Consider the following 16,204-nt stretch of genomic DNA (forward strand, 5'->3'; position numbering starts at 1 on the left):
AAAACTGCATTGGCGATTACATATCTGGGAAACGCAGGAGACCGGTGTCCCTGTTCCGTGTGAAACATTGCCTTTTTTAAATTTCCATATCATTTTTTAAAATTCCAAAATATTTGCTTTAACCCAAACCATGATCTTTTACTAAACCTAACATGTGGTTTTGTTGTTTTGTTTCATTTAAAAATGTTAACCACGTGTTTGAAACTGCGACCGTTTAACTTGAAACACAATTGAGAATGCAGTTGTGTTGAATGTCATGTTGTAGGAGGCAGGGTTGTGAGGCCCACTTCTATCTGTATACAGGACTGTCTCAGAAAATTAGAATATTGTGATAAAGTTCTTTATTTTCTGTAATGCAATTAAAAAAACAAAAATGTCATACATTCTGGATTCATTACAAATCAACTGAAATATTGCAAGCCTTTTATTATTTTAATATTGCTGATTATGGCATACAGCTTAAGAAAACTCAAATATCCTATCTCTAAATATTAGAATATCATGAAAAAGTATACTAGTAGGGTGTTCAACGAATCACTTGAATCGTCTAATTAACTTGAAACACCTGCAAGGGTTTCCTGAGCCTTGAAAAACACTCAGCTTGGTTCAGTAAACTAAATCACAAGTATGGGGAAGACTGCTGATCTGACTGCTGTCCAGAGGACCATCATTGACACCCTCCATCAGGAGGGTAAGACACAAAAAGAAATGTCTCAAAGAGCAAGCTGTTCACAGAGTGCAGTTTCAAAGCACATCCACAAAAGTCTGTTGGAAGGGGGAAATGTGGCAGGAAACGCTGCACAACCAAGAGAGATGACCGCAGCCTTAACAGCATTGTGAAGAAGAGTCGCTTCCAGAATTTGGGGGAGCTTCAAAGACAGTGGACTGAAGCTGGAGTCCAGGTATCAAAAGCCACTGTTCACAGACGTGTCCGGGAAATGGGCTACAATAGCCGTATTCCCATGGTCAAGCCACTTCTGAACTCAAGACAACGGAAGAAGCGTCTGACTTGGGCTATGGAAAAGAAGCACTGGACAGTTGCAGAGTGGTCCAAAGTCCTCTTTTCAGACGAAAGCAAGTTTTGTATTTCATTTGGAAGTCAAGGCGCCAGAGTCTGGAGAAAGGCTGGAGAGGAACAAAATCCAAGTTGCTTGAAATCCAGTGTGAAGTTCCCACAGTCAGCGATGGTTTGGGGAGCCATGTCAGCTGCTGGTGTTGGTCCACTGTGTTTCATCAAGCCCAGAGTAAATGCAGCTGTGTACCAAGAGATTTTAGAGCACTACATGCTTCCGTCTGCTGAAAAGCTCTATGGAGATGAGGAATTCATTTTCCAGCATGATCTGGCACCTGCCCACAGTGCCAAAACCACCAGTAACTGGTGTACTGACCATGGCATTACTGTCCTCGATTGGCCTGCCAATTCCCCTGACCTGAACCCCATAGAGAATATGTGGGGTATTGTGAAGAAGAAGCTGAAAGACACCAGACCCAACAATGCTAATGAGCTAAAGGTCGCTATTGAAGCATCCTGGGCATCCATAACACCTCAGCAATGCCACAGGTTGATTGCCTCCATGCCACGCCGCATTGATGCAGTAATCCGTGCAAAAGGATTCCCAACCAAGTACTGAGTGCATTAATGGACATTTTCAAATGTTTGATTTTGTTTTGCTGTTATAAATCTTTTTTTTTACTTGGTCTGAGGAACTATTCTAATTTTTTGAGATAGGATTTTTGAGTTTTCTTAAGCTGTAAGCCATAATCAGCAATATTAAAATAATAAAAGGCTTGCAATATTTCAGTTGATTTGTAATGAATCCAGAATGCATGACATTTTTGTTTTTTTAATTGCATTACAGAAAATAAAGAACTTTATCACAATATTCTAATTTTCTGAGACAGTCCTGTATATGAGAGATACATTTTGGTGTTCTGCAATCCTATGTTCTTTGTTGCATCTTCTATTTGTTGTATAACTGTTTGCTCTTGCATAACTCTCCAAAACGTTTTATATCAGATTTAAATATATCTAATAATAAAAGTGACTTCTCTCAACTCATTCTTCTTAATGATATGGGACATTTGTGTAAGTGCATGCATACACACACACACAAACAAACACGCAGTCAGTAATACTTGTGCTGACATAAAGTTTACTAATGTATTTTACAGTAGACACACATTGACATTCTCTGTACGCTCTGTGCATACAAACATAACTATGATGCATTCACAGTCACTCTGACAATAACACATTCAGCAAACTTGTTGGATTTGTACAAGAGCAGCTGTGCAGTATAAATCTGGAGTGGTTTGTTTTAGCTCAAATGCTCAAATGAAATGTGTGTATGTTTGCATTTGCGTGTCCCATTGCAACACAATTCCTGCTTTGCGTGTGTGTGTGTGTGTGTGTGTGTGTGTGTGTGTGTGTGTGTGTGTGTGTGGAGTGAGCCTGTGATGCAGCTCCACTTCCTCCTGGATTAAGTGTTAAAGTCAGGGTGGTCCCAGTCTGGGGGTGGTAATCCTGCTGCTGTGTACAAGTCCTTCTGCCAGTGTTCATATACACACACATACATATACACACAAGCCTCATGAGACTGTGGGTATTTATTTACAGTTCGTGAAAGCAAAGCTGCAGATATGTTGAAAAGTTCTGTTGAGAGCAGTGTTAGTGACGCCATCGTATGCAGGATTGGAAACGTTTTGTCTTTAGGATTTTGCTTTTTGGTTTTCAAAAGCTTTGACTGCAACACATGTTAAACATCAAATACATACTTGTTTCTGTGTGTTACTCCACTACCCTATGCTTGTGTATTGAATAGATAGAATTCATATCATTTTTAGGGTTTAACACAGTGCAAGTAAACTAACCAGCAAATGTGGAAGACAAAGCAGGATGATTCTTCTGTAAGTAGCAATGCTTTAAGTAGAAATGCTGATGAGTTGTTTCTTTTTAATTCATTCAATAAAAAGCTGACAAAACAAAGTGATAAAATAAAACTAGAGATCATCTTGCAGCCGCAATGCCAAATCAGGCCAGGGGCATAAAGCGGCACTTCCTGTTGGATAAAAATATGCCACCGTCTAACTCCCGGCTAATCCAAAAATGGGCATTGTCTGTGACGGCACCCACCTGTCACTCAAAGCGGCCACGACCCTAATAATGCATAACTTTAAGCCTTAATATAATTTAAACTAATGAGGTATATATAAACTCCCCACCATACAGTTGTCATGAATAGAGAAATTAGCTATAGAGACCAAATGCTGTAAAGTCGAGCATTTTAACATGGGGGTGTGTGGAGACTGCTCCTCTTTGGAGCCAGGCTCAAGTGGCCATTTGAGGAACTGCAGCTTTAGGCACTTCCACGTGGGCTTCACTGCTCAGCCCCAGAGTTTTCCGATGCTTGTGACCCTTTAAAACAAAGTGTTGTCTACATATGACCCCTGATCACAGGATGCACATGTGAGCTGTTAACGCTTCAACAAAATATTGAATTTTGTATAATATTGTATAAGCACCAGGGGGAAAACTCACCAGTATTTCATAAGAAAAAAAGCCAATATTAGAGAAATATGTGAGAATTGTTTGTAGCAGAGCTGTGTTTCTCTGTTCTGTCTATTTAATCAGTTATGTTGCTGCTGGGACGTCCCTCTCTGGTGGTCAGCTCACCTGTCTGGCTGCAAGACTATAAGATGGTTGTAGGTAGCCAGTCTTCTGCTCTCCGCTGACTTCCATCCTGTTTGTTTTCAATTCCTTTCTCTTTTAGTTCTAAACATATTTTAGTCACAGCTCCATGTGTGGTCTCCCCTCCTTTGTCCAGCCTTGAGCCAACTCTCAGGTTAGGAAACACTTAAATATCTGATGAAAGGTAAAGACAAGAATCCACGTAAATTGTAAAACTAATGAGAACTTCTGTTCTGCCTGCAGTTTAAGTTGCAACCATTTTCATCATATTTATTGATTATAATTATTTTATGACTTCCCTTCATAGGATTTCTTGATATATATGTCCTACTTTGGCTATTTTGAACTTGATGGGCCAGCCAGTTGAAAGGTATTTTAGCCAAAGTACACACGTTGAAGAACATGATACAAGTGCTCTTGTTTGTTTCATTAAAAGTAAATCTGAGTTTATTAGACTCATTGAGCTTTAACTCATTTTAATTTATTTTGCATATAGAGATTGGTGAAAAATTAAAGAAGCTGGAGGTCTCCTTGTCACTGCAGGGATGAGCAGGTAAAATATATACAATATAGTAAGAAGCTATTTCTATTCAATGCACAAAAACAATCTTCACTGACACAGTCTCAACATAAACTGAATATTCAGTTGTGATTAATGTCATTGGTGTTGGTGTCCTGTAGTCTCTCTGTATGTGTGTGTCTGTGTTCAAGTTGTAAACAGCATCAGTACTGATCTGGAGGACATTTGAGGCCCATAATGATGTATAAAGCTCTGTGCCAGGAAACCTAACTTGATTAGCAGCTAAAGTGTCCTGAACCGAGCACATCAGTCTCCATCATGGCCCCGCCCTCCCCTGGTGCTGAGTGTGTATTTGGACAAGTGTAGCCGGTTTATGTAGAGAGTGAAAAAATATAATAAACACTTGGATTAGGAGGCCTTTTGAACCAGCAAGCTTTAAACTGTGTTATTTAGCACTGAGCTGGGACTTGATTGCACATGAAACGCAGGCGATGACACTTTCCAGTTGTAGCTTTATTTCTCTCTCTCTCTGTGACTGTAGAGGCTCTGTCCAAAAATGAGTCATGATGAAGACTTTTTAAGTTAGCTCAAAATGCTCTGAACTAATCTGCCGTTATCCCCTAAAGTGCACCACACAGGATACAGGAGGTCACTTACATTGTTTCTCTCTTAAACGCACTGAAAAGTGACAAATGTAAGAAAGATTTCAGCTTCAGCACAATTAAAACCTCTATTGAAAAAGTTCAAGTCCAAAACAACAGAGATCACAAGGTAAGCGGTACAAAGACACAGTTCATGTTGCAAAGTAAGCAGTAATCTAAGCTTGCACTTATATCATTGGCCACCGCAATGATGATGATGAATGATGTTTGAATGAATGTCATTAGTTTTGCAGGTATGTGGTAAACCAAAGTATTGGACACATTAACATTTTGACCAGATGACAATGCCAGAGGAAAAAGTCAGAGAATCACCAAGGTGATTACAATTCATCATGAGGGAACCAAATGTCATGGTAACCCCTCCAATAGTTTCAGAGTTCATTCAAAACCACAAAGGTCCTGCTCATGGTGGCACTAGAGGAAACGTCAGGGATCACTAAAGGGAGGAGGACTAATGAGGCAATAACAGCAGTTGTTAAGATATTTCAGTCTAGACCAAAGTGGTGGATCAATCCACCGACGAACCAACATATTTACCTCAGTTACCTTAGTTACCTTAGTGTCCACAAAGTGAAGAAACAAGTTTGTAAACTTTCACAGTGATTCTATTTTACACTGGTGTTTCTTTCAGTGTTTGCCATTGGCTTGTGTCTATGTGTGCAATAAGTATTACAGTATGTATAATAGTGATGTGACATTAAAAAAAAAATAAACAGTTGAAGAGAAATAAAACTCCCCGGTCCCTCTCCCAAAAAGTCAGAGCATGCTAACCAAAAGTAAACTCATAAAACTGAACAGTGTGAGAGAGCAGCAGCAGACCCTGAGGGCTTTAAATAAAGATGTGGACAGGCAGCAGGACGGCAGGGCGGCAGGGCGGCAGGGCGGCAGGGCGGCAGGGCGGCAGGGCGGCAGGGCGGCAGGGCGGCAGGGCGGCAGGGCGGCAGGGCGGCAGGGCGGCAGGGCGGCAGGGCGGCAGGGCGGCATGTGGGGGAGAAACAGGCCATTCACATACAGGGTGTTTAAAAACATTTAGACCACTTAGATTAGTTTTTTTTGTAATTGTATTTTAGCTATTTTTTATTTTAATTATTTCAATTTATATTTTGTAGTTATAGTCATATAGTCATAGTTATGTGCACAATAGAGCTTAGTTTGTGACAAAATAATTCCCCTTACACATATGTTATCAAATTGTTGAAATGTGCTCTGAACAAAGTTTTGCAATAAAAAACATTATTGACATCATTTTAACTTTAGTTGTGGAAGGTGCCGAACATTTCTGCATTCTGCATCAGAGTGCACTTCTTCCTCTGTTCCGAAGACAAAACATAGTTCCAAGGAATAATCCATAGCATTTTCATAGAAGTACTTTGTACTTTGTCCATTGTGCCTCTCTTTATGACTACAACAGAACAGTGATTCAACCTGAAAGCTTTTATACTTCCTCTTTCAACAGGAGGTGATGCGTTTTCTGCCTCTGGCTTGTTTGGATTAGTAGAAGAAGAGTTGGGTGTGGGCAGTGATGACCACACTGGCTGAAGAAGTGAAGGAGGATTAGCACAATCTGTGTTCCATTTGAAAAGAACAGAAAGCTTTGAGAGTAAATGAATGCATCAGAAATTGTGTTCATTGAACTTCCTTTCTTGACCACAAGTGGCAGAAATGCATTAAATCCACTGTAGACAAACCGTAAATCATTCACTAAAGCTTTAAAGTCATCAACACAATCTCAACACAAGGTAACCTTGGTAGCTTTATCTACTACTTAGCTTTCAAACTACAATCGTGGTGTTTAAGCATGAGGTCGTGTTAACATCAAGTCAAAAGCAAGAGCCTTATTTTTTAAGAAAAGTAAAGAAATACTGATACTAGTTTTGTAGTTAAGAACACAAAGAAGAAAGATTCACATCCACGGATCATTAAACAAGTTAGTGTAAGTTATACAGACACAAAACATACAGTCAGAGAGATGCAGAGAGACAAGCTAGAACTATGGTAACATGCACCAATAAATACAAAGAGGACAGAAAGAGATCATACATAGCTATCCAGAATATACATTGAAATAAGAATAATGACAACAGTGACAATGATGACATTCAAAAGAGATGGGGAAAACAGACAGACAGCTTTTAAAGCGGTCCCAGATCTTAGAAAAAAGGTTTGATTTACCCTTAGTTGAATATGTGATCTTGTGTAAACACAAAGACATCATCAGATCTCTAACCCAGTGTCTGCATGCTGGAGTTTCAGGAGATTTCCTCTTTAAACCAATGACCCTTCTTGAGATAAGTGAAGGCAAGGCCATCGCCCCGCGCTGAAGTCCAGGCAGGGGCGACTTCGCTGGTGAAACCCCAAACAGCAGGACGCACAGAGGAGGTTGAATATTCTTGTGGTGTATTTGAGAGAGGCATTTAAATATCCTGCTCCAGAGTTTTGTTTTATGTGCAATATGACTGATCTTGTCCCTGGACCAATGAACCCGATGAAGTATTATGAATCGTATTAAATGATGCATGATGAAAATATCACTGCCCTATCCTTGATAAAGTATTCTAAGCAAATTGAAAGCACATCTTTCTTTAGAAAAAAAAAAGAAGTGTATATAAATAAGTACGTGCATAGAATTAGATCTTAAGCCTCGTGTTGTCCTCCAAATGAAATCTATTGCCATCAAAATATGTTTTTTATTCATCAAATGGTCTGAAAATAATATGGGTTGTTCAATACTATGCTCTTCACGATTAAAATAAATGTTATGGAATTTTATTGAATTATTATCTTTATTGAATGTAATAACTGTTGTCCTCTGGGGTCAAGCAATGGTCAAGACAACAAAAAACAAACGGGCCTTATCTCACAGATGTTGGGACCCCAGAGGACAAAAGGTGTATGGCAATCGGGAGGACAACATGAGAGTTAAGACTGTTTCAATTGGGAAAGTGAATATATTTTGGACATATAACAGTTGTAGAAAATGTCACTTGCTTTGGAGGATGCCTTAAAACCAACAGGCAAAGATGATGAGAAACTAGTTTTAGAGTTGTTCTGAATAATATACTGAGCCTTCTGCAGAATCTAGAAGTCTACCCAGCAGGCTGTGGGCCATGTTCCTGCTGGTGCTGATAATGTTAAAGATCTCTGACCGCAACCCATCAGCACAGTTTGTTTTCTCAGAAAACAAATACAAGTTAGAGGATTTCCCTTTTGTCTGAGCTGCTTTCTCATGAGGATCTTTTACTGTTCAAACACTCACAGAGACCATCAGATAACTAACAATCATTCATTCACTTTGCTTTTGGAAGACTTCAGAGATCACTGGAGGATCAAGTTGTGTGTTGTGTTCATATGAAATGCATCCAAATCCCAAAGAGACAAAGTGTCGAGATCACTGATACTTCTCTCCCTTCCTCTCCTCCATTCTTTCCCTTCAGAGGTTTTCATCATGTTGTATTTACAAGTCTGACCAAAAGAATCCTATACACAGGAAATGCTTGTGATTGTGAGTTCCTCTTCTCAAATGTGGGGAAGTTTATTTATTTCAACAAACATTCCTGATTTGCACAGCTCCGGGCCTCGCACAGTCCAGCTTTATCAGACGACGTGTGTCTAAGCTGTAGGCCTATATTTAGACATGGCTGCTCTCACTTTGTAATGATGCTGTCAGCAGAGCTCTCTGATTTCATGCAGGTGTCATTCTACAACAAGTTGGAGCTCAGAAAGGCTCATTTAGGACTTCCAATTCCATGAGACCTTACTAGATGTAAGCCTACATAGGATTACTTCTTCAAAATTGACTCATTTTGAGCGAGAAAGTTAATTCTTGAACCGTAGTCGGATGAAAAGAGAACTGCATCTTCTGGTCTACCTCCGTGGATGCAGTTTGCTCAGCAGTGTCGTACTATGCAACTCTATCTGAGAAGGACCATAACATGTGGTTAATCACTCATGAAAAGCTAGTAAGTAGTAAGTGGCTAGCAAGTATTTTTGTGTCAAATTTACTAACTTTACTTGAAAAATCCAAAGAATGAAGTCATTCGGTTGACCACTGCTGTTACTTCATAGACTGCTGCCACTCTCCACATGCTCTAGAGTCAGTATTGGCAGTATTAGAATCATGTGTTTGTGTGGTGCAGCTCAGATATGACACCTATGATACAGTTTAAGTGTTAACATTTTTATTGTTAAATTGATTGACCTTAAACCAGTTATTTATGGAAATTACAGAACCTAATTATATAATGATATATTCACACAAAAATGTTATCATTTTATTATTATATTGTAAGTAGTATCACTATTAGTAACATAATATGAGGTTTTATATACAGTGAAGTCACCAGATCTAGATCACAAATGATATCAATGATTCCCATAAAAACAGCTCAGCTCAACAAACACTGTTCTGTTTCAGACTAAGTTGTCTGTGTGTACCAGAGGAAGCCACATCACTGAAAACTGCAAGGGGTTGAGGAAGTAGCCTTTTTTTCTATTTCATAAACCATCATGTGACCTCCTCTGGATGACACCAGAGCTGCACACAAAGAATGGATTCAGGACTCGGGATCAAACCTTTCAGCTAGTGACATTTTATGCAGAATATAAAGCTCAGTACTCTACAGTTGAGGCCTGGCAATCCTCAATGAACATGATACGCTTGAAAAGAAAACACAGAAATGTGTATGTTATCTGTTTCTTTTAATTATGTAAAAAAACAACAACAACTGTTAATCACAAAAAGGGAAATCTTTAGGTGACAAATAACAACACATAGCTTCTATAGCAAATGGCTGTATTACTGTCTTGACTCACATTTTTTAATAAATTATTTAAGTCATTTTATAACCAAACTAAACTTTATTTTGCAAATGGAATTCAGCGCAGAGTTGCATTTGACTACATCATTGAATACTAAACTTTATTCTCATATTGCGCTGTATCTCTAGAGTTGTGTTGTGTCATGACATTCGAGATTATTTACTGAATTACTGAAAAACATATTTACTCTAACGGTTTTAATCATCATGAATGAAGAGAGAAATACTGTATATATGAGCTCTCCTTAATATTCACATGACAATGACAACATCCGTATATAGGCTACTTGTACCTTTGTGTTGTATTAAGCATTAAATTGCGCAGTCTTAGACTTTGGGGAGCAAACATTTTTGTAATAATAACCAACACTAACACAAACAATTACGCATGCATAAACAATAATCTATAAACCTCCTTGCTGCTCTTTGTCGTGTGGACATTACTGTAGATGATGAGGATGGCAGAGATCCTGAAAAAGCAGAGCAGTGCAAAGCAGTTTACACTCTCACGCGCCCCTGTTTTAAAATGCATTTAAGTCTAAAGTCATAATTGAACTTATTTAAAATGCAGTACTTTGTCGGGGTAGGTGAGTGAAAGGTAAGAGCAGAAGGGGAATCCCATCTGGTACAGCTGATGCGGTCGAGCACCGAGGACAACAGAAGAACTGAACGCGGGACTTCTGCGCTCTGCGCATGTCTCCCCTGACAAACCGAGGATGCTGCCGCGCATTTCGTCTTCACTTTTAGATAGAATACTCTCAATGCTGAAACCTTTCGATTTATCCCTGCTCGGTACATTTCCTTTCGGCCTGTCCTGCGCTAGTGCAATCAAGTTTGTGTTTCCTGCGCAGCTAACGGCGCAGAGCGGACCTCTCTCTTTTTCTCTTTCGCTGAACCCTCTCTCCTCTGGCTCCCGGCGGAGGGGCGAGCCTGGGACATGGGCGCCGTCCATCCACAGCGAGGCATGTCTCGGAGCGGGACATGTCTCAGGCTGGGGGGATTCCTGCCTCCTCCAGGTGGGCGCAAGAGTGTCTCTGTTGGTGGACACTTTAGGTCTCATAGGAGGATTTTGTGAAAGTTCAGCGTTGTTCAACTCGACAAGAACCGCTTTTGTGTCAGGTTGTGTCTCCATTATCTCTGCATCCTGCCTCGCTGGTACATCTGCTAACCCGAAGCCAGTCTGGTGCTTCAGAGAGGATTGGAGGTCCATGGATACGCCCGGGCCCTTAGTGCGCTTGTGTCCACCGGCTTTGGATTCCAGAGCATCATGCTGGCTCTTCGCCTTCCTCTTCCTCCGACGGTAGTTGCCGTTCTCAAACATATCCAGGCACTTGGTGTCAAGTTCCCAGTAACTGCCTTTGCCGGGCCGGCCCTTCTCTCTGGGCACCTTGATGAAGCAGTCATTCAGGGAGAGGTTGTGTCGGATGGAGTTCTGCCAGCCCTGCTTGTTGTCGTGATAAAAGGGGAACCGGTCCATGATGAACTGGTAGATGCCGCTGAGCGTTGCGCGCTGCTCCGGCGCGCTCTTGATTGCCATGGCGATGAGCGCGATGTAGCTGTAGGGTGGCTTCTGGGGAGACTCCTGGCGGGCCGGCATGAAGCTCAAGGCAGCAGGCACGACCCCTCCGCTGTCCCCTCCGTACAGGTAGATGAACGGGGGACCGGAGAGGCTCAGAGCCGAAGATGGCACTCCGAGAGGAGGCAAACGTCCGTGGTAGAGGGTCATGACGTCGGGGAAGATGAAGTGTGTCCCGGGGAAAGTTGAGCTTGCTCCCGGAGCTCCTCTCCACCACTGACTGACTCCACAGCCTCATGAGGGCCCCAGAAAATGTTAATAATTGTTGTACGTTTGCTGTGTTATGTTGACTTTGCACTGGGAAATAAATTGTCCATCATAAACAGTCGGTGGTGTTCTCAGCCCACCCACATTAATTAAAATTTCATTGCGCTGGAACTCCCTCATGTTCCCCCTCTCTGCCCAACAACCAATGAGGTGCCGGGTTATTCCCTCATCTGTTTATAGAATTAGTCGCTTGATAAGTCTGCCCACCCAAGTCGAATCAAGCTGTGTTTATTTGGAAAAATTTCCGGGCACCCAATACATAAACGCACTGATGTGCTGTTTGAAATATCACGTCCACCCCTGACGCTGAGAGTTGCTCACACAGAAAGAACAAGCAAACATTGCCGGGTCCTTTCTGGGAGTTGCTGTGGGTTCGCTCAAATGAAAACAAAGTGTATAAAAGGGAAAATAACTTAAACAATTTCTTTTAACCCGTGTCAGGCCCACACCACTTTTATTCAAAGATCTGAGTACACAGTAAATGATCGATGACTGACGAGATAGTATCACAATAATACATACAACACAACTGCTCCATGTGCATATATCACCATTATCCCTTTATTCTTTTTATAAGAAATGTTTTGAAATGTTAAAATGTGTATGTTGGACAAATTAAAAATATTTGTATACAAAGCAAAACCAATAGAACGCAGAGCCAGCGGTTCCCAACCTGAAGGTTTTCAAGACAAATCTAAGGGGCCATGTGATGATTAACAGAAATAAAGTATATCAAATAATTACTGCTGCAAATTATTCCTCTTTAAGAATTTACTCAAACCTTTGCTTCTATGCTCCCTTTTAAAATGTCACAAGCCAAGTGGTCGGGTACCACTGATTTGTTCTAATGGTTCATCTGTTTTTGTTCTTGTACTTTGTTTTGCTGCTGTGACACTTTAGTTCCCCAATATTTTTGGTTTACCTTTATCTTTCTTATTGTGGCTCCTAAAGGCAGCTTCAGGGCCCTGGGTAACTGCTGGTTCTGGGAAAAGGTGGCACAACAATTGGCAAGATTGTATTATATGGTCATTGTTTTAAAATAATTAGAAGTATTTGAGAGAATAACAAGCTAAATGGAAATGAACTGCTTTTATAATGCTTTTCCAATCTCTCAAAGCCCTTTACAACACATGTCATTCACCCATTCATACAGAGTCAGAGGACCATACAAGGTGCACATCAGCTCGTGAGTAGTGATGAACATTCTCACACCAGTGGCATCTTGAATCTGCTTCAAGACTGTGGTGCTGACCTACCGTGCTGTGAATGGATCTCAGCCCCTTCCTACATCCAGGCCATGGTCGAACCATACAATCCAGCAAGTTCAATTCACTCTGCATCGGCCAATCAGCTCGCTGCTCCCTCACTGTGAGTGGGACCCAGATTCCTCTCAAACAAAACCCGCCTGTTTGCTATCCTGGCTCCAAAATGGTGGAACGAGTCCCCCATCTTCACACCTTCCGTCGCAGACTGAAAACTCACCTGTTTCGACTGCACCTCGGCAAATGAGAGAAAACAAAATAACTGTTCTTTGTATGTTGCACTTATATTGGTTTGGCTTATTTATAGCTAATAGTTGAATTTGTATTCTATTGTTTCTGTATGTTGCACTTCAAACTGGCTTATTTGAAGCTATTGTTCTGCACTTAAACGATTGTACCTATTTGAAGCTAATGTATTTGCAAGATTCTTGCTGTTCGGAGTTGTATCATGATTGTTTGCACTTTTTGTAAAAAACCTTTAATGTAATCAGAACCCACACCTCAGTGACAACAACAACTGGACATCATCATCTTCATAAAGGCCACATGAAAATATGTGATTTTTATAGCCTATCTGTTCTTATTACTTTGTGTGTAAGTGCACCGTCAGTATGAGCATTTAGGGCCTGGATGGTCCCTTGAATCAACATTATGTCCCTTGATTTTCAAATACACAAGTACATCACACAGAGAACATACCAATTGATACACAAACCTAAAGTCATTATCTAACCGACGGTGACTCTGCTCATTGGACAAAGTTGCATGTTCTAGAATCTAGATATTAGCTCTGTTTTATCAAAGCTGAACTAAATGAAATGTGGTGCTTTAATTGTCCATTGAGAAGCTGCAAGCAGGCACTTAGGGCTATATTGCCTTACAAGGACAACATGGACAGTATTATTTGTAGATGTGAGCATGATGCTTTGTATTATGTATTTTCCTGTTTATAGGTCAAAGGAGGATTATAACAACTTTACAAGTGCGCACAGCTGGCTCCTGCTTACATTAGGGGTTTGGAGCTTTCAGTGGATAAACTCAGAAGTTGCTCTTTTCTCCATTTCTCTTTCAGTAGATGGTGAGTCATTAGCAAATAAAACTAAACTAACATGCAAGTATTAGATGTGTACAGGCCACAGCAAGTAGGATTTGACATTTTCAAAGGGCAGCTGCTGGAAAGTTCTTTCCATATACTGCATAAACCACATTTTAAGTGATGTTAATACAAGAGCATATCAGCCATGCACTACACATAGGAGCATGTTTTGTGAGGTGTTTTAAGAGGGCTGTTAACCACCTGTCATTGTTAATGACACATACCGTACCTGTACCTGTACACTCAGGTGAGTTAACAATGTTGCAATTGTGTCCAACATTTAGGAGAATTAATTGACCAAACTCTATGCTGTCATCTTTGACACCATAAAATTAACAAAACCAGGCCAAATCAAATCTAACCAGCCAATCTCAACAAAAGCCAAAATGTAAATTAGACGCTACTGTTTCTCGCCATCTTAATCCTTTTTCTTTTATTGTAAAAGAAACAACTTTTAAGTGCAGAACACTATCTTCAAATAAGCCAGTTTGAAGTGCAACATACAGAAACAATAGAATACAAATTCTACTATTAGCTATAAATAAGCCATAAGTGCAACATACAAAGAACAGTTATTTTGTTTTCTTGGCCTCCCTTAGAGGCAGGGAGTTCATCAATTTCTTCCAAAAAGACAATTTAAAGATCTTGCAGATTTGTTTCCCTCTTTGCCTGCTCTAAGTTTAGGTACATTAACTCTAAAATATGTAACTTGCTGATCTCAGAATATCCAGACTGTGTAGTTCCCCTGCAGACTTTTGTAAAGAACAATTACTCAGTTTTGAATAATACTTTTGTCTGATACGATTTCCCCTAAAATGTTCAATTATCTAGCTCAAATTCTTAAAATGACATCTACTCCCGCTGTAATATTTTTCATTTAAAAAGTTTAACAGCCAGACACAAGATGTCTCTTTCTTCACTGATAAGTCCTTTCTCGTTGCGTGGAGGTTTCCAGTTCTTCCAACACACTTGTATAAGTTGCTACTAAACTTGTGATGTCATAACATCACACTCGTACATTTAAGGCGAGCACAGACAAACTTCCCCCTTCAGAAGACAAATGTGAAAACGGCCTTTAAACTGTGCACGAGCTCTAACATCCAGGGGAAGGAACAATCGGCAAAACCCCTTTTTTGAGCAGAGTGGGAGTTTAACAAGCCTAGTTAATAAAGTTTCTGTCATACACCTGAGTGCACTCAAACTACTGTATTTACGTGCTAAGCTAATGACAACTTCTACATCCACTGGTATTTTCTGATGGTGTCCCAATAGGCAATTTACAATTATGAGAATAAATTGTGGACAGAAATTCCGAAATAATCCATTGTCACTATATGTATGAGTAATAGCTAAAGGCTAAATTAGTCTATTGTATTATATTAATGTCTTTTTTTTCAGTCTGATGTTCATGTTGGTTAGGGTTCACTACTCATTTCCAAATATTTAAACTCTGCATTGAATCCCTCAAATTCATGGCATTTGTAATCAAAGTTCAAGTATGTGAGGTATTTACTGCCATCTTCTGGACAAACAGAAAACTGCTTTACTCTCACAAGTGATACTGCAATGATAAATCATGCGTTTGAGAAAAGGTAAAACATCATATCGGAAATTGGTGAAATCAACTAATCTTTTATAAGTAACTTGATATAATAATTTAAATCTTAAAAATCATTTCAGAACTATTATTCCCCACTTCTAAAGAAGCAGACTGCAATAATGAGTTATAAATGTCATGCTGAATGCCCACTACTCTTTAAAATACGTTTCTCAGGATCTATGGGCAACACACTAGCATATTTCCCAGCATGCATTGGGTTCTAGTTAAAACTCTCCGGAAAGCTTTATTTTTTGCACTCTAAATACAATGTACACTCTGTTACAGTACATGATGAAAACTTGTATTATACAAGCAACTTTTAACATAAGTCGCAGTTGTTTCCTATGATATAAAATGATGATCTACTTTAGTGGCTTGACCATTATATATTAACTTTAAAGCTGCAGTAATCAATATTTTTTGTTAAGAATGGATCAAATAGCTATGATAAACTCACTGTACACTATCTGCCCAACACCAAACAGCAGACAGACAAGTTAGCAACTAGCTGGATGTGTAAATAGGGATCCGTTTGAGGTTACGTTCACCACATGAACTAAATAAAGCCAAAATGGTGCTTGATGAAATACACCCCATTTGGCAAAATACGATTAATGCAGCTTTTAACATTTTTTCTCAAGTTCAGTGAACAGCTCATCAAACTTTCAACAAATATTTCTTGTTTTCAGCTGAGCAAACATCTAATGAGGAACACT

At 39.9% G+C, this 16,204-nt stretch overlaps 1 protein-coding gene across 1 annotated transcript; it reads right to left on the reverse strand.

The window, feature by feature from the left end:
- Positions 1–9,152: 9,152 nt before the first annotated feature.
- Positions 9,153–12,836, reverse strand: foxl1 (forkhead box L1). Its single transcript, XM_029434101.1, has one exon. It carries the CDS (start codon positions 11,411–11,413, stop codon positions 10,244–10,246), a length of 1,170 nt encoding a protein of 389 aa, XP_029289961.1. The 5' UTR covers positions 11,414–12,836; the 3' UTR covers positions 9,153–10,243.
- Positions 12,837–16,204: the final 3,368 nt, after the last annotated feature.

The sequence above is a fragment of the Cottoperca gobio genome, chromosome 6, assembly GCF_900634415.1.
Source record: "Cottoperca gobio chromosome 6, fCotGob3.1, whole genome shotgun sequence".
Taxonomy (NCBI): domain Eukaryota; kingdom Metazoa; phylum Chordata; class Actinopteri; order Perciformes; family Bovichtidae; genus Cottoperca; species Cottoperca gobio.